General features: G+C 32.8%; 2 protein-coding genes across 2 annotated transcripts; both read right to left on the bottom strand.

The window, feature by feature from the left end:
- Positions 1–17,080: 17,080 nt before the first annotated feature.
- Positions 17,081–18,172, bottom strand: LOC134687859 (uncharacterized). The gene has a single exon (XM_063548318.1). The coding sequence runs from the start codon at positions 18,170–18,172 to the stop codon at positions 17,081–17,083; it is 1,092 nt and encodes a 363-aa protein (XP_063404388.1).
- Positions 18,173–20,962: 2,790 nt separating this feature from the next.
- Positions 20,963–22,042, bottom strand: LOC134687858 (uncharacterized). The gene has a single exon (XM_063548317.1). The coding sequence runs from the start codon at positions 22,040–22,042 to the stop codon at positions 20,963–20,965; it is 1,080 nt and encodes a 359-aa protein (XP_063404387.1).
- Positions 22,043–25,724: the final 3,682 nt, after the last annotated feature.

Raw genomic sequence — 25,724 nt, 5'->3', positions numbered from 1 at the left:
ATTTGGGAAGTATTTTGACATCTTTGGTATTTGGTCACATTAAAATTTGGTATTAAGATCTATCTTAATAAGAACTATATTTTCGTGCGTATTTAATCAATGGCGCATTACCACGATTACCTCAGGGCACCGATTACCTCAGGGCACCGATTACCTCAGGGCATACAGCAGCGGACCTAACTGCCACTTAGTTATGATGATAACTCCCGACAAACTGTCAATTTGGTGTAGATTATATAATCATTTGACAATGTGATGATTTAATCTTGAAATTATGTTGCTATTTTGGTAAGAAACTGTACATTTATGTATTATTGCTATTCTCTAAAAATAGAACAGTAATGTGTATAATTTACACTTTACACTGCGTATTAAAACGGTTAAATGATTGAGATACTTTTGTATAAGATTTCTTCGTATAAAGCTTAAATTTTAAATAGTAAATACACAAAACGTATGCTCTATGTATAAAAGTAATAACCATTTATTTTTCATTGCTTTGACATATTGATTAGAAAATATTAATATCACGGAATTTACCGAAGCTGTAATTTCGTTTCCAGCACACTTTCATCGCTTCATTGATTTCTGGTGTAAATAAACAACCCCGACGATACTGATTAGAAGAATACAAAAATTACAAGGTGAGCAATATGTGCAAAGAAGCCTACACCAAGCATCACGGTATTGTTATTGGCAAGGGTTTCAGTGCACTATAGGATACTATAGTGTCAGCTGTTGCAAATTATATAATTAAGCGTTTTACATTAATGCACAGCCTATATAATTTTGACAATGTCAATGACCCCCAAGGCAATCATTTATACGATCCTTCGAACCCAAAAAACTTGCAACACAGCTAACTCCCAAAAAGATGTTTGCATGTGGGGTAGACAGTTTGATGATCTTTAATGTACTCGTACATGATGATTTATTCTTTGGAGTTGTCATGAGGCTGATTTAGAAGGGGGCCAGGGGGCATGCCATCCTTTTCTGGGAAATTTGGTGGGCCTGCACTAAGGGAAATTTCTGGATCCGCCACTGGTTGTCGGACCATAATAGTCCCAGTATGGGCACTGGTGATCAGTAGTCATTATAAAAAAGAAGATGGGGTACATGTATGTCTATGATTGCCAATGAGACAACTGTCTACAAGAGACCAAAATGACAGACATTAACAACTATAGGTCACCGTACAGCCTTCAACAATCATCAAAGCCTATACAACATAGTCAGCTACAAAATGCCCCGATATGACATGTAAAACAATTCAAACTATAAATTCTGAAAACCAACGGCCTTATTTATATTAAAAAAATGAACAAAAAACAAATATGTAACACATTTACAAATGACAATCACTGAATTATAGTCTCCTGACTTTGGACAGACACATACATAAATTATGTGGCGGGGTAAAACATGTTAGCGGGATTCCGATCCTCCCCCTAATCATGGACAGTGGTACATGTATAACAGTACATCATAAGAAAGAAATATAAAAAATCAGTCAAAAAAGGCTTAACTCATCAGATTGCCCATAAATATATCAAAAGCACTGAAAGTTTCATTTGATATGTCTGATTTCAATTTATTCACATCATCAGATCTTACACTTAGTATATTTTTTCATGATGAACATTACTATTTGGTTGATTATGTAGGGAATCACTGAAACATGACTGGAGAAGTTGCCACCTCCCCCACCCCTACTTACATGTATTGTCCCAGCTGACCTGAGAATTTGTCCCTCTATAACCATTAAAGTCATACAACAATTACTTATCCATTGTGGCATCATATATTTTGTATTAAAACATCAAATTTTTACATGGAATATTTGTAATGTACATAGATATAGGAAGATGTGGTGTGAGTGTACAGTTTGTAATGGCGGACATATACATATACATACATTTGTATTGTAGCAATAAGGTGTATTCAAAGCAAAATAATTAAAAATAAATCAACTCAATGGATAGAAGCATACTGGTAAGTCAAATTTTTTTTTTCACACAGCATCTGCATAGAGTGATGAGATGTAAATCAAGAGATCAATCACTGGTTTTAGAAGTCAAGAATTTTTATATTTTACTTACATGTATTTGGGTAGATACATGTAACACAACACTTATCTTGTCATAATACCTGTACGCTCAGTGTTCTTCATGAAAACTATCCCACTGATTTTAAATCATTATAGGAAAGCACAGTGTATAAGCAAACATTTCAGAAGGCAAAGAGTCTATTAAAGGCTGACTTCAATAGTCTGTAAATTATCTGAAAAAGCTTAGTTCTTGTCAACTTTCTTATTATTTCAAACATTTTAATAGATCTAGGTCTCCCAAATTTGGTGTATTTCTATTAGATTTTTTCAAAGTCATTTTCATTTATTTTTCAACCTAGCCCAGAAATATGTTTAATATAGCTTATTTAGAGAAAGGCCACCTGGCTCACCTCTAACAAAGGCTATATTTATTGTCAATGCAAACATTTTACCTGTTCAACACCAAATGCTGTCAAGCTTAGGGCCCCTGGCCATGGCTCTTTTTTTCATAATTCATCTTACATGTACATCTCCATTGAATTTGTTTACTTATTTATTCTATGGTCTATCTATGCATATCTATCTATATACCACATTTTCATAGTCCAACAAAAATGTTTAAAATGTATACACTTTACTTTTTTCTAGCTTCTCGTGTGATAGCCGTACCTTTTTGGTCACTATTTATGTGTTGCGTTTAAATATGAATTGTAACACTTTACAGTGACTGAACAGGTAAAACAAATACTTCTCAAGAAACAGAAAAGAGAAGACTACTTGGAACAGCACCAGACTACATGTATGTATGAATAAAAACTCAGATCAGAATAGCATGAAGGATATTATATGTCCTTGTGAATAAGCAAGGAAAGCTTTTAAAAATAGTGCCTATCTTTAATTTACTAGATTTTTTATTCATTATCTGTGCAAATTTCAGCATAATTTGTCATAAATTAAATGTTTATCTAACTTTGCTCAAACTTTAGTGGTGGATCCAGAAATTTTCATAATCGGAACACACTGACTGCCTAAGAAGGGGCCAACTTCAGTCATGCTTCAGTGATGCCCTATAAAAACAACAAAAAATTTCCTACAAAAGGGGTGGCCCAGGCCCCTAGAAAAACCCTCTTACTCAACCTCTGACTTTAATTTAATATGACAAGACTGTTTCATTCACCAAAATACTGGTGCGTTTCTGTGATAAATATCATGCACAATTTTATAAATGAGAGGGGAAAGAAGATCCACATGTGGTGTACCTGCACATGACAACTGCCCAATTTTTTTTAATCACAACTAATCATGCTGATACTGGCATTACCAGAGAGTACCAGTACACATCAAATTAAAAATCACAAATAACTGATACATATTATCAGATATTACAGAATTAAATATGTTTTAAATTTATTACAAACAAATGTGTTCTCAATCTTGTAGATAGATATAACTGGATCTCATATACATGTAAGTACCAAAGTCAACTGTCTATCATGTCTATCCAAGTCACAATTTATAAAAGTAATCTATTAAAGGTTGTAGTTTGGTCTTCAACGCAAAGCTTGGTTCACACCAACAGCAATTTTATATAGTCCATATCAATCATGACAATGGCGTTTGGGGTTAAACATGTTTTCGTAGGTAAATAATATTGCCATGGAACTTTTTTCATGAGAGTGTTATAGTCTATAGAGTATTACTTCCTGTTTGGTGGAATAGTGAATTAGAAGTCAATATGTTCTTGTTCAAACTTTTGTCGCTTTGAAGGTCTCATGATTGTCATCCTCAGTTTAAGCAATCATGTCTTACTGTAATTTGAATTTCATAATGACTGAGCGACTTTTTTCGAAGCACTGGTCAACTCCACCATAGCGAATCACAAGACTTTGACAATCAGTAAATTATGGCGAAAAATATGTTCTTAAGTAAAGAATTGTCGCATAAAAATTAAATAATAGAGTACACAGGAAATGGTGAAGTTCACATAGTCTAGTATGATTAATCATTTAAAAAAGAACAAGCAAAAGGGGGGGGGATGGGGCGTACGCCCTCTACGCCCCCCTCTGGATCCGCCACTACCTTCTGTTGTTGTCCATTTTGTCAAGTAGTAATCCTCAAAAGTATGTTTACATTATATGCTATTTTATCAAGTTGATTATAGACACAGAATACATTTTATTATAATATCATTCCCCATTTCCATTCTCAATTTTATTAAGTCTCCTTCCATTATAAAACAGGTCCACCAATAATACAACAAAAAATGACATATTAGTAGAAAAAAGCGCTATGTTTTCATATTACTTGAAGTGCAATATTCCAATAAAAATAAACTACTCACAAACCACTGATCTCAATATAATCAGCTAAAATACGGCAAGCTTTTTAGAAAAGCTATTACTTGTTATATATATGAATAATTAACCAAAGGTGCTGATCTACTTGGTCAGTTTCTTTAGTCTGTAAAAAGACTAGCTACAACGTAGACATATATGCACGTGTAGTAAATTTGAAAAAAAAACTGTTATGAAACAGACACACATCTATCTATGATACTAGATACGAAATAAATATATAAAGGTCGACCTCTGATGAGGGTTTACCTGGGATTATTCCCGAAAGAACCCGAAACATTGCATATTAAATTCTAAAGAATTAAGCAATAAAAAGTACGTAGTGTCAGGTCAGAAATATTGATACCATACCATGAAAAAGTGGGTTTATGGTCAATTTATAAAACTATTTGATACGGTGAATTTTTCACTTGTTGTGATCTCACCCGTTGAATCAGGTTCTATTTCATTATAGAATTTTTGATCCTTATTTATGCTATGGTACGACGTATTTCTGATCGAGAAACTACGTACGACACTAAACTATATGCACAATGCAATAGTATGCATCTTTGTATATGTTTATGATATTGTACATCGTATACAATCTACATATACCATGAGATACAAATAATAGAAATCTAATATATAAGTAAAGTGAATAACTTATATCGATGTATACAGAATGAACTGGAATACAAATAAATATATAATATAATACAAAAATAAAATAAAATTATATAATACAAAAATAAAACGTATATATAAAACATATAAACAATGTTGAAGCATATTTATTATTTAATAATAATTTAAATGATAATAATCCCGTTTCATCGAAATGGGAGGTGACAATAATATTGTCACACAATATAGGACAATATAATACACCAATGGATAGTGTGATATTTAATTTATGATCCTGTCACCACTAATTCAGATAATTCATCGCTATATCAAAACCGCCTTGGTCCTTCTTGACATTTCTGAAGTCTTAGACTAGCAAATTTTACATCAATTTGAGAACCAAGTCCTCATTTTTCTGCCTCTTCTACCAGGCCACACTGTTGAGTTATTTTACGAATTGCAAATTGAAAAGGTACTTTATTTTTCACAATTCCATTCAGGGACAATGTAGCTTATTAAACATTCCATATACATCTGAATTATTTTCATCATAGGACCGACGACCAGGGTTTTAGATGGGTAAGAAGCGGCTCTTCCTTTTAACGTTTTGGATACATTACAAATAGAAGCCAGAAATGAACTACATTGGTTAGACGTATAAAGGGGGGCTTGAGATATCCCAAAACATGTTTAACACTGCCGCATGTCTTGCACCTGACCGTGGGCCAACTGTCTGTCTGTAACCTTTGCTATATTCATTTTGGTTCATTTATATGTTTTAGGAAACAAACATTGGATTTCTACCCCCTTTTTCTAGTTGAATGATTGCTCACTTAGGAGACAGCTTCAGGTACATACCAATACGCAGTTACAAGTTTAACAAGTTTAGTTTCGCATTATGGCCATGGTGAATTTTCTAAATATGAAAGTTTTTGTACAATAAAATTGAATTTTAGATAGTTGAAGAATAATACAGCCTTCCTCGTTGGATTATATGAACATTTAGATAGTTTTTAGCAGGTTTTATAGGCCCAATTTTTCAGTTTGACCGTCCATATTTTCCTATCCGTACCGCCATAGATTTAGAAATTTTGTATTGTTTTTCAACAAAGATTTGACGCTCGATCTTTTCAATTCAATTTTATGGAAAAACTAGCAGAAATGCATATGCTTTTTGTTTACCTCTTGATATGTCTATCGTTCACAGGCACTCGTCTCAGAATTTTTTCCCCTATATACCTTTATATAACACTATGGTTTCAGGAAAGGTATCACTCTAATTGATTGAAATTTTCCTTTGGACCAAATTTATGAGACATTTGTGACATGTTCAACCCTTTATTTTGCAATTTTTTGTATCAAATAAATGCTGATTGTTGCCATGGGTACACAAAAAAGAGATTATATTTCACCCGGCATTATAACTATTGGAATCAAATCTATGGACGATTCTCTTTCCATAAATATACACATGCATAACTCAAATACTAAGCCATATTTGTTAGGAAGGAAGGGAAAGAGGGTGTTTAAAAATTATGAGTGTCAATTACCTGTTTATTGCCACCCTAGTGCACAATTTTCTCGCTGCGTTGGGTTGTTTTCTTCTATTTGGTTGGGCTTCTGTTTCTTTGACATTTCCCCTATTTCCATTCTCAATTTAATTAAGGATTAATTACTAACTCAAAATTTTTATAGACAGTTACATATATATGCTGTTAATGTCACTCCTTTGCGGAAGCAACGTAAAGAAAGAGATGGACAGCAAATGTTGATGTGATTCTTGTAAATAACAGTTAACAGAGAAAATGATGTAAAAACAGTGAACACTTTATGTATTAAGTAACCGATAACAGGAATCCGAATTTCAAATAAACACGGTTAACAACTTATTTATTTTCTTTTGTTACATCTTTTGACATCGGACTCGGACTTCTCTTGAACTGAATTTTAATGTGCGTATTGTTATGTGTTTACTTTTCTGCATTGGCTAGAGGTATAGGGGGAGGGTTGAGACCTCATAAACATGTTTAACCCCGCCGCAATTTTGCGCCTGTCCCAAGTCAGGAGCCTCTGGCCTTTGTTAGTCTTGTATGATTTTTATTTTAGTTTCTTGTGTATAATTCGGAGTTTAGTATGACGTCCATTATCACTGTACTAGTATAACATATTTTTAGGGGCCTGATGAAGGACACCTACGGGTGCGGGAATTCTCACTACATTGAAGACCCATTGGTGGCCTTCGGCTGTTGTCTGCTCTATGGTCGGGTTGATGTCGCTTTGACACATTAAACATTGCAAATTTTAACAGAACAGCGGGTCAAAAACATTTAACAGTTTAAATTCATCTCAAATAACAGTTTTAAACAATTTTTTTAAACATTGAAAAGGGCAAAAACAGTTTAACATAAAAAGGTATCCCCCGTTAGATATTTGAACTTAATTCTTTATTTTCTTTGAAACGACGGTAAATACATTGTACATATTCTAAAATTAGCAAGTTGCCATACAGTTGAAAACAAGTTGCCATACAGTAAATTTGTCAACACGAGCAAGTTGCCGTACCCTAGACTTTATTTTTATGGTCTATATTCTTTAAAATACATCTTTTTGACAACAAATTTCAGTAAATATGATGTCACACTATAATAATCTAAAAACGTGTCTGGAAAAATAATGAAAAACAGTTCAATATCTTGAGAATAGGGCGACAGAGGATGATCGATCTCGAAATTTTTCGGTACTAAGTGGCAAGTTTTGGAGTATTACACAAAATCTTGTATTAATTGTGTACTTATCGGCTAATAAATTGAAGAATTATATATAATAAAATCATTTCTTAAGCGTCACCCTCATCAAATGAGTCGATTTATGTTTTAAATTGAATGAATTCTTAACTTGTTTACTTTTTTTTTTTATTTCTCTCCGCTTCGTTAGTACCCAATTTCCGGTGGCGATGATACACAGTGAGAATGGGTTGTGTACGCAATACCTAGAATAGCGCCGGAATTGGTGAGAATGAAAAGAAGCGATCCCAATATTATAACCATATTTTTCAAATATGTATAGAATCATTCTGTATTAATCTAGACAAATCTATATTTGATTAAAAATTATTAGAACAGTACAAATATTTCAAAAAAGATGTGGAACCCTGTCTAATAAAGAAAAGATGGAGTTAAAGTCTAAACAGTAACATTCTATCACTTGCAGTATATTTATTTACCAATTGTATCATTATCAACCATATCAACCGATTATGCCCATTTCCAATACTTAAGAAAATGTGTTAACCACACTCACGATTTGTATGACAATACTGCACGGTACAATGGGTATAATAGCGTTATAGAGTAGAATTTGTGGTGACGTTACAGTAGACATCAGTAAAATCTATAATAATACTGAAATATAAGTCTATGGTATCAATATCAGTCTATAATGTATTTGTATACATAGAATTGGCTCATGACTTGTTACATGAATCTTTATTTCATTTATATGTTGTTTTAATATTATAATTGTCTGTATTTGGATCACGCCTCTATTGTGCTCTTTCCAATAAAATATTGAATTGAATTGAATTGAATAACGTCCCCGAATATTTTATAATTCTCCTCTAAAATTCAATCTTCAAGAGAATATAGCTTGAAAACCAGAACGGTTGCTAAGGACCCTTGGGCTGATATTGATGTCTCGGGATGATACGACATATGATACGGATTTTGCCATGTATTATTCTCTATGTATTTTTACAAGCAGAACTCACATGTAAAATTTAAAAAAATTCTGTTGAGTAGTTATATTACGTACACTTCGCCTTAACTAAAACTCCAGCATCCTGATTACTTGTTCCTTCGTGTAGCATGTTTTACCTTTTTGTACTCTAAATATGACGTATGGTATCCCGAAGCAATACATGTATGGAGTATGCTAGAAAAAAATATATTGAAAAGCATTTCGGATTATTTCTTTCGGACGAGTTTTCAATTACACATGTTCACATGGGGTAAATGGTATACAGTGTTATCGAATGATTTGATATAACTAATTCCAGATCAAGATCGTGATTTAAAATTATCCAGAAGAACTTTCGAAAACATACGTAACATTATCGCATTTGGGGTACATGTACATGTATGTAAAGTGCGAAACGGAATAAAAGCGACCGTTCTGCTTTTATTCCGTTTCGCATTTTACTTACATGTACATGTACCCCAAATGCGATAATGTTACGTAACCGTTTCGCTTTTATTCCGTTTCGCACTTTACATACATGTACATGTACCCCAAATGCGATAATGTTACTTATGTTTTCGACCGTTTTCTATGTTCAGTATCTTTATATAAAAAAGAATGAAAGAAAACAAAATGAAAGAATGGTTTCTGTTACACATATATATATAATAACTGTCATGTACTTAACAGTGAATGAATAGAATTAAACAAACAGACAGATAGTTGTAAGCGGTCGGAAATTGAATACCAATATAAATATTTCTCAAAAGCGAAGATTTTGTTCTTAATTATGAAACACGACTCTCTTTTTATTTTGTATCATTTTTAGTTAATAGATAGTACAAAATACATAAAAGTAATTTTAATTGCAAAAACATTTAATGGAGATGTCGTTTTTCATTAAACAAATTGGATATGAGATACAATGTAACACTATCCTGATATGTAAAAGGTTTTGCATTTATTGAAAACAAATACCATTCAAATACTATAAAAAAAAATCTGTAACATGAAAGCTTAATTAGCGTTTCAGAAAATTAATTTAGAACTTTCTATTTTTCCAAGCACCCATCAAAAACATTAAAAACTGACCAACTAACAGTAAACCAAATGATATGGTAAGATTGAATAAAATGGTTCAATACACGTGGATTTCACCAAATTTGATTTCAGATTTTGTTGTATTTCTTTACGACTGCTAACTACATGTATCTGCAACTATATGATGGTAAATAAAATCATTGAACGTACATTTTGACCGATCATGCATTTTTAACCTTTTATCAACTATTATGTTGTGCTTTTTTTTTTTTAAATCATTGGCCATCAAATATTCGGCTTTTTTTGGCGTTGTGGATGAAGGTAAATTCAGAAAAGCGCTTCTGACTTTTTCAACTTGTTGATTTCATTATTTATCGATTGCATGACGATCAAATATTATTGCCTTTTATCATTGATTTCAATTTTTAGTATTGTAAATGTAGGACTACTTATTTGATGGTGTCGCAATGAACATTGTGTGTGGTTATTGACAGCTATTTTACAATGCTACCATACACGCTATATTTAAGAATTAGCACAAATATTACTGACTTGGAACCAGTGTTGTGCGGGAAAGAGGGGGAAAGCGCAGACTAAGGCAGTTGCCTCCCCTTTCCCATTGAAGGGTTAATTGTGTTGTTGGTCTTCTGTTTTACATGTCTGTGTTCTCTATTTTTTACTACGATAATTGGGGGACTATCGTATGCGTTCTTTCGAGGCTTCCTGGTGAATAAAACAAAGATGTTAATATATGTTTATTTGGAGTCCAACCATACGAGTAAATTAATCAAATACATAAATATGTAATAAAAGAGTTTGATTCTTAAATGAAATTGAAATAACAATTATCAAAATACTTTATCAATTAATTAAAATAATGTATCATAATAGTTGTGGAACTTTAATCAAGAAAGACTTCTATTATTTAACTTTTCATTAAACAAAAATTATAAGTTTACGAACCTGGTGAATAAAACAAAGATGTCAATATATGTTTATTTGGAGTCCAACCATACGAGTAAATTAATGTCTCATTCCTTAGGGTTTCCTATTTTAAACCCTAAGAACACGTGCTGGTTGGACTTGTTTTATTCACCAATCAAAATGACTTTTAGAATACTTATTTTTATAAGGACCGTTTTTATTGGTTAGATCTCTTTAACCCTATTCTCATTTTTGCATAATTTGGGGTTACTATTTTTAATAACTTAATACTTTGTTTTTACGACCATTACGGGAATCCGATTATTTTGGTTAGATTGAATTCTAGGTGAACAATAGAAAAGAATAAGATATATTTGCTAAAGGAAATACTTCTAAGAGTTTAAGCTGTCAAACCTTATTTATGTCGCTAAGTGTCAAATAAGAAGAATTTCACATCTAATACTTATATATTAAAAGTTACATAATATTAAAGACTTTCTAATTATATCTTTTTTTATACAAAAAGCTTTATACAAGAATTAGTTATTTTCTACAATTACATAGAAGATTCCTAAGTTTTATATGAAATATTAAAATTTATTTCCTTAAAATATTTTACCTCTTTTTACCTTCATTATACCAGGATACTATTAAAAGGTAGAACTTTATTCTCCAATTCTGCGTGCTGGTGTTGTGAAAACGGAATACATTTATACCATATAAACATATAACATAAACATTATTTTTGTCTGCATATTTATGTAATAGTTGCCGCTGTATTTCAACCCTTTTATGTTCCGTCAATATGAAACATTTTTAAAATTGAAAGTAAAGTTAAGTTAAGTTATATTTAAGTTAAGTTGAGTTATATTTAATATACGGAAACTAATTTTTCACCTCCGGCTCCAAGATTCGATCATGCAATCTTCCTGTTGTGGATTAGTACAGCTCCCAAGGTACCAATGGAATTCCAGTTTAAAATGTTGAAATTTAAGTGGTTAACTCTACCATTAACGAAGTGAGAGTACCTGTTTTCGTTACGAAATTAAGAGTCGGGATAACATAAACTTGCTGTCAATTAATTCGTTCTTGTTTTATGCATGTTCTTTCATTTCAACAAAGGTTTCGTCGTCATTACCAATACCAAACACGTCAGAAACAATGTTTTGTTAAATCTACATGTATTTCAACTTTGCTAAAATATTTCATTTATTTTAGGGGTTATTGTCCCTTTTTTAATTAATTTATAAAGAGTACATTTCAAGTTTATTATTGCGTTGTTACACTGTTAATCTCTTATTTAACTTGTATACAAGTTTTGGTCCTATAATGTATAGTTTTTTTCCCAAATACACGGCATTGTTAATTAAATTAAGTCATATTGCCTCCAAAATCAACAGTATATTTTATCATACTCTATGGGAATATTGTGTTTAAATTATAAAAAGAAAAACCTTTCACGGCAGAAAATCTTGTCAGTAAGAGGCGATTTGATACCAAACAGTACTTGGTAGAAGTTTAAGGCACAATGAACCACAACGCTGTGATCAAGAGTATTCAATTTGATTTGAGCTCTCAACCACTGCTGTACGTAAAAAAATGTCAAAGATTCAATACTTCACGTAAGCTAGTTAACTTGCACAAAAACATGTAAAATTTCATCGAGATCCATAAACGCTAACTACAAAAGTTATTGTCCGGAAACCATAAAGGCGTATTTGTTACAGTAAAACTAGTTTTAGTTTAAGGTAGCAATAAACAGTTAGGAAAAAATACTAAAATTTGCCCTTATGAATTTTACCATTCCCTTTTCATTGCTTTCTTGCAATATGAAGCTTACTGTTTGTGTCATATATGGGCATATGTATGTAATCAGAATCTTCCATAGATTTTATTTCCAGTATATAAAATGGTAAAATATAATTTCTTTTTGGTGTATCCATGGCAACAATCTGCATTTATTTGTTATAAAAAAATGCAAAAAGGGGGGGGAAAGATGTCACATATTTCCCCAAAATTGGACTTAAAGTAGAATTTCAATTGCTTGAAGTAATACCTTTTCTGAAACTGTGTACATATATCATTCAGCAAATCCAATGAAAATCATATGTCTTTCATCTCATTTTTTTGTAAAATTGCGTCAAAAACTTCGTGTAGAAAAAGAGTGTTTGTAAACAGTACATTAATTTCTGGACCGATGGCCGGTCTAGCTATGAAAATACGGACTGTCAAACAGAAAACAGCCCATAAAACATGTAAAAAATAATCTTGATGCTCTTATAAACCACCTTTGAAGGCTAAATTAGCACTCATCTGTCTAAAAATGAATTTTATTTCACAATAACTTTCCTATTTGAAAAATTTGTAAGAGTTCCGCGGAACCCAGTGTCTCGCCTACTATTGCTGTAAATCACAGGCTCAACAAAAATGAGGAAAAAATCAATAAAAATATTCCTCTTGATACTATCTTTTGATTGTAAGAAGCTTCTGTCCAAATTTGGTAAAAATCTAGGATAGTTATTGAATCTAATAAATGTTTTGAAAACTTGAACTGCAGACTGTATGTAATGTTAACTGGAAGAAAATCTAAGTCCATTTAAAAAGTAAAATACAGAAAAATGGAGTTATCTTTTTACAAAATTTACTTCTGGAAACAATCTTATGATCATAAATAAGCTTCTGTCCAAGTATGGTACAAACCCAGGATAGTAAAAGAAAGTTATTAAAATTTTAAAAACTTTTACCACAGAGTGAATGTTATGTTTCCCCGCAGAAAAACTAAGTCAATTTAAAAGTAAAATTCGGAAAAAATGGAATTTTATTTTTACAAAATTTACTTCTGGATACTATCTTATGATCATAAAAAAGCTTCTGTCCAAGTTTGGTACAAACAAAGGATAGTTTAAGAAAGTTATTAAAATTCTAAAAAACTTTAACCACAGAGTGAATGTTATGTTTCCCCGCAGAAAAATACTAAGTCCATTTATAAGTAAAGTATAGAAAAAATGGAATTTTATTTTTACAAAATTTACTTCTGGATACTATCTTATCATCATAAACAAGCTTCTGTCTAAGTTTGGTACAAACCAAGGATAGTTTAAGAAAGTTATTAAAATTCTAAAAACTTTAACCACAGAGTGAATGTAATGTTTCCCTGCAGAAAAACTAAGTCCATTTATAAGTAAAATACGGAAAAAATGGAATTTTATTTTTACAAAATTTACTTCTTGATACTATCATATGATCATAAACAAGCTTCTGTCCAAGTTTGGTAGAAATCCAGTATAGTTTAAGAAACTTATTAAAATTTCAAAAACTTTAACCACAGAGTGAATATTTGTGGACGCCGCCGACGACGACGCCGACGCCGACGGAAAGTAGGATCGCTTAGTCTCGCTTTTTCGACTAAAGTCGAAGGCTCGACAAAAATCCACAGGGGCCATAATGCGAAACTAAACTCCTAACTGTGTATTGCTACCTAAGGTTTTGCTTTAAAACTGGATTTGTTTGGTTTTGGCTTAGGTTTCAAAACTGTTTTGAACATACATGTAGGTTAAGATACTTTTCAACAAATGTAAAGTATATTTTTAAAAATCGTGTCAAAACAACTGGTTTCTGCTTTTTTGTTTGACCTTATGAATGGGTTATGGTTAGATGTACCCTTATGAATGAAGATGACTACGATCTTTCACCTGAAATCGCAATCTTAAACAGCCAAAAAACAACATTATCATGCATTATACAACTTTGTTCACAGTAGCACTAGAAGGATGCTGATTGAATATATATTTTGAGCCAAAGAAAAAAGATTCCGCAGTCTCAAATTTATTGACATGCTAGACCTGAATAGAACAGTTAAAGTAGCTTTAAGCTGTTGCATGCTGCATGAGTTATGACTCTTACAAAATAATGACATGAATGAGTACATTGAAGAGGGGGTTTTGGAGATGGAAAAATTAATATTATTTTATGTACATAATTCTTCTGACACTGCAGAGTCGAAGAGGTGTTTTTTCGCTTAAACTTGTATCTTGCTTCATGTGTTTTCAGTAACATTGTTTATATAACTGGACAGATTATTTACGCTCATTTCTAGGTAAATGAGTAGTACCGGTATACATGACTTTGTCTTACCTTATTATTAAGCCCTTGGGCGCAATTATACCTAATTACAGTACAAAAGAATATCCTACTATGATTTGACCGGTAAAATGAGATACAAATCTTACAGTTTGTTTGCAAATGAAATATTTTTGCCGGTATACAAGTCAGATTATGCATATTTTACTTTTTTTCTTGTCGTATAACACACATTGTGTCAGGATTCCCCAACATTGCATACCAAATAACGTTCCATTTAAATTAACATAACACAATAATTAACTATGTAAACGTTTCGAAGTCAATGAACCATGAAAAGAGGGTGGGGCCATATTACATGTATATCCATGGAAGCGATAATTGCATATGCCAACACATTTGTCATGCCAACCATCATCGACTTAACATTAGCAGTTCATCTTAAACTGATCTTATCCCAAACTTATACTTGTAAACTAAGCAAAAGTTTCGAAGTAGATAGACCATGAATGATGGGTCGGGGCCAAATTTTCTCCAATGAAATCAGATGTGCTGATGCTTAAACAACTGAATGAAAATTAACATTGGCCTACCACTAATAGTTCCCCTTGAAACTACCTTACCACAAATTAATATATGTGAAATAAACAATAGACCATGACTACGCAAATAACCTCCATAGAAATGAGATATGCCCATGCTTATACAACTGCATACCAAATATCATTGACCCACCACTAGTGGTTCTCCATAAACATGATAAACCGACTCAATCACAAACTAATGCATGTAAAATAAGCAAAATTTTCAAAGTCAATAAACCATGACCGAGGGGGCAGGGCTAAATAATCTCCAAGGATATGAGATGCGCTAATGCCAATACAACTGCATACCAAATATCATGATTGACCTACCACTTGTGGTTCACCATAACTAGACATAATTACAATTTCATACATTATTGAAACATACCTATGTCTCGCTTTTTTACTCCGTCAGGGCGAGACAAAAACTGTGCAAATTTCAATTATTTCACCGTTCATGTATGTGACATATCTTCAATTAACGTAAATGTCTGGCCTTCTTTACCAGTCATTGATGGTATGTTGATCGTCCGTAATATAAAGCTTTACTACAACTATCACATCAACTTAACATGTTCCAAGAAAATGAGGTCAAGGTCATAATATCCAAACAAGAAATACATGTTTACCTCACATTCGTTTAATACACTATAAAATATAGGTGACCTATAATGCTTTTAATTTCTAAGAAACAGACTTTACCATTAAAACTAAACATTGACCAATGAACCATGAAAATGAGGTCAAGGTCAGATGAACAATGCCAGGCAGACATGTACAGCTTACAATTCTTCCATACAATAAAAATATTTGACCTATTGCTTATTGTTTAAGAAAAACAGGTCAAAACACAAAACTGAACACTAAGCAATGAACCGTGAAAATGAGGTCAAGGTCAAATAAAACTTGCGAGACTGACATGAACATCATAAAATATTGCTAAGCACCAAATTTGGTTGACCTATTGCATCTAGTATAAGAAAAAAAGACAAAACTCAAAAAATTACTTTGACCAATTAACAATGAAAATGAGGTCAAGGTCAGGTGACACCTGCCAGCTAGACATGTACACCTTACAATCATTCCAAAAACCGAATAACGTAGACATATTGCATACAGTATAAGAAAACCAGACCAAAACACAAAAACCAAGCTTTAATCATTGAGCCATGAAAATGAGGTCAAGGTCAGATGACACCTGCAAGTTGGACATGTACACCTTACATTCCTTCCATACACTGAATATACTAGACCTATTGCTCAAAGAGATATAATGAACTAAACCACCAAAACTTAACCTTGTTCACTGATCCATGAAATGGGGTCGAGGTCAAGTGAAAACTGTTTGACAGGCATGTGGACCTTGCAAAGTACGCACATACCAAACATAGTTATCCTATTACTCATAATTAGAGAGAAATTATCATTACAAAAAATCTTAACTTTTTTTACAAGTAGTCACTGAACCATGAAAGTGAGGCCAAGGACCATTAACATGTGACTGACGGAAACTTCGTAACATGAGGCATCTACATGTATATACAAAGTTTAAAACATCTTGGTCTTCCACCTTTTAAAATATAAAGCTGTTAAGAAGTGAGCTAATGCCACCGCCGCCGCCGTAGCCGGATCACTATACCTATGACGAGTCTTCTACGACAAAAGTCGCAGGCTCGACAAAAATCCCTTTTTTTATTAATGTTTTTGTTTTATTGTTTTCGGCAGAAACAAGAACATTTCACAATGTACAACTTTGCTTCAAATATTTTTTTCCGAATTAAATCTTTAGTTTGCGAGCAGCCTATCCATATCGAACCACTATGATCAATAGCTAAAGAATATGGCCATCGTATTCCAACGACCATGGTATCTATCACCGAGAGAACAGAGCTGTCTGGTTTTAAAATGTGGATCAAGTTATTATCTCTATCTGAGATTACTATACGATGATTTTCTGTCACCAAAATATCACAAGGTCGAAACTTAGAACTTGGTTGGCTACTCCCGGTGTATCGCCAATCAACTTTATTCGGAAATTGCAGTGAAATAACACTACCATCCATATCGTAGGATGTATAGTCCGTAACGTAAATTGCGTCGTGTTTTGTTGCAACTCTACCAATAACAGTAAATAGCCTTTCACCGTTTTCGTCATGTTCATATTCATGGATATGATTGACATCGCTATCCATAACTAGAAGTTTTCTTTGACTAATGGTCCTGAGAGGAAGGACGTCTCCCTTTTCACGAACACTGATCAGAAGATTTCTAGAGCTTGTAAAATGAACAGCACGAATAAGAAACGGGGACACGTCAATAACTTCTTCGAACGCTCCTTCACAGATTAATCGTTTGATAACTGACTCCCCTACAAATGACATGATTATTTCACTATATCCAATTTCTTCTATGTCGAACACTTTGATATCTTTTATTTCCTGAATTGTTCGAAGCTGTTCATTTTCAAGTCTGTAACTCTTTAGCAAATATGCCTCGCTATTGTCACAAGCCAGCATACAGCCGTCTTTCCTTTGGTATAGATTAGTCACTAGTCCAAACTCAGTTTTAAATTCCTCTTTAATTTCAAATATGACAGTATCTACTAAATCAGTAACTGAATTTACTTCTGCGTCAGTTTCCATATTGTCAATTTTTTCTTCCTCTTCGTCTTCATCAATTGTGTTGATACCTTCCGGTGACGTCTTTTGTCTTTTAGTTTCCTCATTTTCTTCTTCGTCATCAATATCTTCCCCATTAACACATTTTGATTTTCGTTTCATGGTAACATTTATGGATGCCATATTTGATGTTATATTTATATTATGTTGTGCAATATCCGTCACAATATTTTGATTTAGGACCCCCTCTGGATTGTTCATTGAAACGAACGAGAATACATTGTTGATATTTATAGAATATTTACCACATAAATCTATTTATATCTATTTCCTTGTTTCGCATAACAGATTAAATTAAAATGTACTGCTTTTACTATTGTCTATATACACATTGATATAAGAAAAAAAGATAATATTCTGCTTTAAGTGTGAAGTGAAGGGGGTAAAGTAATATCGTAATTTTTTTAATTACAGTTTAATATAATTACTTATATAAACATGTTTTGCGCTTCGGTCTGATGTATGTACATGTATCTATAGATAAGAGGACCAATTAAGAAAATTACGAGATGAACAAGCTAGAAAACTTTTTAATAAAAACAAAATATTCAAGTTCGTTGTTTTATGGCATCGACTATTCATTTTTGGTTTTATATTTGGCTGTGTGTGCGCGCGTGTATAATGGGGAAGGTAAGTTTGGGGAGAGGGGGTGTTATAGTGTTAATAAAGTACGTACGTGTTTATTCCAAATTTATTGTAAAAGAAAAAAATGTTACAGAAGATAGGCGTCTAAGGTCTAACAGAATTAACATTAATGTAAATGAAGGCCGAAGAAAGACATCGAAATAACAGAAATGTTGTTTGAAGTTTTGTACTCATACCGTAAAATTGTACGACACTAAGTAGTGTTGACTACCCTGGACACATAAAAGCAAATGTCCATCTTACATTGCAAAGACATAAGTCACTATATGCTACAATTTTACGGTATTTTTGTGTTCTTGCTAATTTTGCACTGATCATGATATGTTTTCAATGATATCATACGGAAGAACTTCCTTTTTTAGCTCACCTGGCACAAAGGGCCAAGTGAGCTTTTCTCATCACTTGGCGTCCATCGTCTGTCGTCCGTCGTCGTCTGTAAACTTTTACAAAAATCTTCTCCTCGGAAGCTATACTGGGCCAAATTAAACCAAACTTGGCCACAATCATCATTGGGGTATCTAGTTTAAAAAGTGTGTCCGGTGACCCGGCCAACCAACCAAGACGGCCGCCATGGCTAAAAATAGAACATAGGGGTAAAATGTAGATTTTGGCTTATATCTCTGAAACCAAAGCATTAAGAGCAAATCTGCCATGGGGTAAAATTGTTTATCAGGTCAAGATCTATCTGCTCTGAAATTTTCAGATGAATCAGAGAACCCGTTGTTGTGTTGCTGCCCCTAAATAAGTAATTTTAAGGAAATTTTGCCGTTTTTAGTTTTTATCTTGACAATTATTATAGATAGAGGTAAACTGTGAACATCAATAATGTTCAGCAAAGTAAGATCTACAAATAAGTCAAATGATCAAAATGGTCCATTGAACACTCAAGGAGTTATTGCCCTTTATAGTCAATTTTTAACAATTTTTCGTAAATTTTTGTTATCTTTTACAAAAATCTTCTCAGACTCTGAAACTACTAAGACAAAACGTAACCAAACTTGTCCACAATCATCATAAGAGTATCTACATGATCTAGTTTTAAAAATATGTCTGATGACTCTGCCCGCGAACCAAGATGGCAGACATGGCTAAAAATAGTACATAGGGTAAAATGCAGTTTTTGGTTTATATCTCTGAAACTGAAGCATTTAGAGCAAATCTGACTGGTGGCAAAAATGTTTATCAGATTTAGATATATCTGCCTTGAAATTTTCAGACAAATCCGACAACCAGTTGTTGGGTTGCTGCCCCTGAGTTAGTAATTTTATGGAAATTTGGCAGTTTTTTGCTATTATCTTAGATATTATTATAGTATCTAATGATATCTATGATTTTAACCTTATTTTACATGATCTCCAAAGCATCCGTAAATACAGGTGAGCGACACAGACTCTTTAGAGCCTCTAGTTTTTTACTGCTAACCCTGTCAACCATTGAATTACTTTACTCCGATTTCATACAAGAGGGGATGCTCATTTCCCAAATTGTGTTTAGTTTTTGTTATTTTTACCCAGATCCCACTTTTTTTACACCTAATATCCAACATCTCAATTTTTTTTTTATCCCCTAGATCCCACATCACCCTTTTTTTACTCCTATATACAACACTCCAAATGCGTGTCATCCCCTCATGCAAGGGTATCCGTTTGAATTTGAATATTTAAATGAACAAGCATTATGTGAGTATTGCACCAAATCATCAGTCCGAAACAAACTTTGAACTTGATCTGCACCAGTTTCATGATAAAACTATATACCTTACCAATTATCAAATCAATATCTTCAAGCATGACGAAACAAAAAGAGCGGAAAACTGATTATTTGAGTGAATGTTCTAAGTCCAAGGACCATTATAACTCTGCACAAACTCATCAGACCAGAACAAAACTCGAACTTGGTCTGCAACTTGTCATGATAAAACAATACACCAAATATCAAATCAATATCTTCAAGCATGAAGAAAAAAGTGTGGAAGACAGACAGACAGACAGACAGACAGACAGACAGACAGACAGACAGACAGACAGACAGCCACCGATACAGCCTATATGGTTACTTAAACATGTTAAAATGAATTAACATTAATGCAAAGATTTCTACATTGTTTGTCATTTCAAAATCATGACTAAACACAATACATATTATGAGGATTTTTGTTTATTCAAACAATATTTCTACGATATTCGAACGTGTTTACAATATTCAGACTTGTTTACATCATCAACCATATATCTGCAATACAAACAAATCGATGTTTTTCTAAGTTTCCTAATATTTAACGCCATATAACATTGCTCGATCTGATGAGTCCTCTTGAGTTGTACACCCTATCCACAATAGCCCTTCAACTCCTAGACAAATCATATGTGGAAATGATATCCCTTGTTTACCGGTGTCTATATAACTCGTTACCAATCCACTGATATTTAGAATATGAATCAATGCGTTATCAACGTCGGTTACAATAATAGTATCTGTATTTGTTATTATAATGTCTCCTGGACAAAAACAATCGGAAGTTACGTTATTGTTACCGTTGTACCTCCATTTTATTTTATTTGGATAACTAAGTGCAGCAACACACCCGTGACCGTCTAATGTTTCCCTGTCAACCAAGTAAATATCACCCCTGGAAGAGGTCGCAATACGAACAACCAAAGAAAACAGTCTCTTTCGTTTGTTACTATACTCATATGTATGTATTGGTTTTCCCTTTAAGTCCATCACTATTAGTTGTCTACAGCTTTTTGAATTCAAGGGGAAACCTTCACCCTGTTCACGAACGCTCATTAAAAGGTGTCCAGACGCCGTTATTTGAAGAGCCCTTGGAAGTAAAGGAGAAAAGTCAAGAAACTTCCGAAGTGACCCTTTAGAGCTCATCCGTTTAAGGAATGTATCATCAACAAATGACAATATAAACTCACTTTTCTTAATTTCTGTGATGTCAAAGACTTTGATATTCTTCGTTTCACTCTTTAAATATATCTCGGGTCCGTCCACCTTTATTGTTTGGAACGTGTGTTCACGAGCCTCGTCACTTAGAAGCAAATGTCCACTTATCGATCCAAACAGTTTAGTGACTACGCACAAATTAGTTCGGTATGAGTGAATTACTTCTAACGAAATTTCTGTTAGTGCAATGTCTCGCTGAGTTTCTTTTTTATGCTGTTTATTACTACCCCTTTTTTCCAACGCATCATGGATTATAGTTTCAGTTTCTTCTTCATTTTCATTTTTCTTATTCTTGCCAATCTTGCACAATCCGTTATCATGATTTTCTTTACATACATAGCATACATGGACGGAAGTACCTGCTTTCCTTTTTAGTGCTAACCGTGTCAACGCCATTACACTTCTGTTTACCTTCTATCCACTTAAAACAAGGTCATCCGCTTTAGTCTAAAAATAGATGTTATCAACAGTAAACAAATTATAAATACATTTAATCTATAAATACACCAGACCTGCATGTTTGTTTCTTTGTTCGAAGGGCATTCTCTTCTCAATTATAAACAAAGCATTATAATATGGATCAATATGATTGTGTTCACATGTATGATAAATGAAATATGTTCAAATGTAAAGTATCATTACTTTATTGATGTTTATTAAATAATTTTTGATAATATAGATCTACTAGTAGCAATCATGGTTGTATAATTATAGTAAGACGGTCACACTATATATATATGATTCATATGGCGCAGGAAAAGTGTCACAATGGCGTTTTTATGCCATCGCATAATTTATTGATGCGATTGCATAATTCATTTCTGCGATTGCATAATTCATTTCTGCGATTGCATAAATAATTATGCGATGGCATAAATAATTATGCGATTGCATAAATCCGTTTTATGCCATCGCATAATTAATTTTGCCATTGCACAATTATATTTTTGCAATGGCGTAATTATTTATGCGATCGCAAAAAACTTTATACAATCGCATAATTGCATTAATGTAATTGCAAAAATGATTTCATTGTCCAATCAAAAGCTTTCTTACATGCTGAATTCAGGGTGAAATTTTCGGAACAACTTTTTACTATCTAAAATGGTATGTCTAAGGGAATGGTAATTTTCTTTCATTCAATAGGGGATGGGAGGTAGCAATGGAATAAAAAATTGTCTCCATACTTTTCTTTTTAATTATAGCAAAAAATATCACATACAATTAGTCCCAGATGGTGTTATTAAATATGTCTCAGAAAATATATTAGCATTGTTTAAATGTATATATTTAAGACAATGCCAACCCAAACCATTTTCTGTGGAAAGGGGGGGGGGGGGGTAAAATAAACTGTTGGTTTCCATTTCAAAATAAGAGGAAAAGAAAATACAACATTCTGTTTAAAAAATAAATCTTATATGTGAAAAAAAGTTTGTTGTTGAATATAAAAGTCACACAAAGACAGTTTCGAATAAAAAAAAATCATATGTGACGGTTTTGTTATGAAGACATGATGACTTATCCAATATATCGGTACTAATTCATATTCTTGTCGGTATCAAACATTTTTTTGTAAATATTTGTTTAAAACACAGATTTTAGTTGGTGATTTCTTTCCTGATCAGAAGACTTCACCTATGAATCGATCTTAATCTGTTTTATTGTGAAAACAACCAATAAAAATATTCATAATATACATGTACATGTAGTTTACATCAAAATCTTACATCTTACATCTTTTGAAAAGAGACATACATTAGGATACAGAATCATACAGGTGTCAATATTTATACACCCACCAGTTGTCATAAATCTGGGGTTAATTAAACGGCCAGTTAAGAAGTACAATCAAGGCAGCAGTCCTTTTGCGCCAATTACTGTCTTTCAGGAGTATCATTTGGGCCAATTTTCTATTTTCCAAATATATCATTTGCGCCAATAATCGGTACTCATTTGCGCAAATTTACCTGTACACATTTCTATTATATACATTAATGTTTAATATTTTATTCTTATAATATGTTTGGCTTAAAAAGTATCATATGATCGGAGATATTTCACCATGATGATGAGCATCTGGAGAGAAATGACGTGAAATGCAATAGACAGTCCATGTACAGAGACAGGAGAAAACTGATTGCTTTGTTGAATATTTAATACACGATATGCCAAAAGAGAAGAAAATGTCAACTTTTGCTGATAATATTTTCCACACATACGTTGATCATGACACAGTGCTTAAATTTGATCTCACCACCCGTATGGGCTAAAACTCTATCTATACCGCAAGATATACTAGTAACGGAGCAGAGGCATTCCATGGGGAATTATTGTGAACTGTTTTATGCATTTCATCCTTCAATGATTGTCTTTTTGGACAATAAAAGTGAAGTTACAAGCTACTACATACATTAAATTATGAGGTACTCATGCAGCAGCAGCAAGAAGAAAGAATGTTTCAGAAAAGAGAAACATTTGCCGTGTAAACTGCCAGTTCCAAGTCCGAATAAAGGTTTTCGCACCATAACTTAAGTATATTAAGTGAATAGAAATCTATGAAATTTAAACACAAGGTTTATGATCATAAAAGGAAGGTTGGGATTGATTTTGGGAATTTTGGTCCCAACAGTTTGGGAATAAGGGGCCCAAAGGGTCCAAAATTAAACTTTGTTTGATTTCATCAATAATTGAATAATTGGGGTTCTTTGATATGACGAATCTAACTGTGTATGTAGATTCTTAATTTTTGGTCCCGTTTCAAATTAGTCTACACTAAGGTCCAAAGGGTCCAAAATTAAACTTAGTTTGATTTTAACAAAAATTGAATCCTTGGGGTTCTTTGATATGCTGAATCTAAAAATGTACTTAAATTTTTGATTATTGACCCAGTTTTCAAGTTGGTCAAAATTGGGGAACAAAATTAAACTTTGTTTGATTTCATCAAAAATTGAATAATTGGGGTTCTTTGATATGCCAAATCTAACTGTGTATGTAGATTCTTAATTTTTGGTCCCATTTTCAAATTGGCCTACATTAAGGTCCAAAGGGTCCAAAATTAAACTAAGTTTGAATTTAACAATATTAAATTCTTGGGCTTCTTTGATATGCTGAATCTAAACATGTACTTAGATTTTTTATTATGGGCCCAGTTTTCAAGTTGGTCCAAATCAGGATTCAAAATTATTATATTAAGTATTGTGCAATAGCAAGAAATTTTCAATTGCAAAGTATTCAGCAATAGCAAGAAATCTTCAATTGTACAGTATTGTGCAATAGCAAGAAATTTTCAATTGCACAGTATTGTTCAAAAGCAAGAAATCTTCAATTGCACAGTATTGTGCAATAGCAAGTATTTTCAATTGCACAGTATTGCGCAATAGCAAGAAATATAGCGGAGCGGGTAAATTTTTCTCATTTTAGATTTCATAAATAAAAAGAAAATTTCTTCAAACATCTTTTTGAGAGGATTAATATTCAACAGCATAGTGAATTGCTAAAAGGCAAAAAAAAAATTGTTAAGTTCATAATTAGACCACATTCATTCTGTGTCAGAAACCTATGCTGTGTCAACTATTTAATCACAATCAAAATTTAGAGCTGAATCCAGCTTGAATGTTGTGTCCATACATGCCCCCAACCGTTCAGGGTTTTCAACCTCTGCGGTCATATACAGCTGGGCCCTGCGGAGCATCTGGTTTGGTACGGAAAGAATACTGAATGCATGGTGTCCCAATTAAGGTTGTTCTAGTCTACAATGGGGAGGTTTTTAATATATTTACGCTGAAATTTAGAGTACTAAGATCCAATATCAGTAGATTGGAGACAAGATATTGTTACAAGGTATCTACAAAAACTCATCAAAGATGATTACCAGGATACAAATATTTCCGGTTTTTGCGCCAGACGCGCATTTCGTCTACAAAAGACTTATCACTGGCGCTCGAATCACATTAAGTTAAAAGGCCAAATAAAGTCAAACGAATTGAAAAGGACAAATAAAGTAAACGTTTAAATCACTGACGCTCGAATCAAATTTAGTTAAAAAGTCAAATAAAATCAAAAAGGCAAAATAAAGTAA

This window comes from Mytilus trossulus, chromosome 10 (genome assembly GCF_036588685.1).
Source record: "Mytilus trossulus isolate FHL-02 chromosome 10, PNRI_Mtr1.1.1.hap1, whole genome shotgun sequence".
Classification (NCBI taxonomy): domain Eukaryota; kingdom Metazoa; phylum Mollusca; class Bivalvia; order Mytilida; family Mytilidae; genus Mytilus; species Mytilus trossulus.
Note: the sequence above shows the minus strand (reverse complement) of the source record. Positions and strands in the feature narration are given on the sequence as shown.

Bases quoted from the DNA above. Each gene is read 5' to 3' on its own strand.
- LOC134687859 (XM_063548318.1), bottom strand. From the start codon at position 18,172: ATGGCATCCATAAATGTTACCATGAAACGAAAATCAAAATGTGTTAAT.
- LOC134687858 (XM_063548317.1), bottom strand. From the start codon at position 22,042: ATGGCGTTGACACGGTTAGCACTAAAAAGGAAAGCAGGTACTTCCGTC.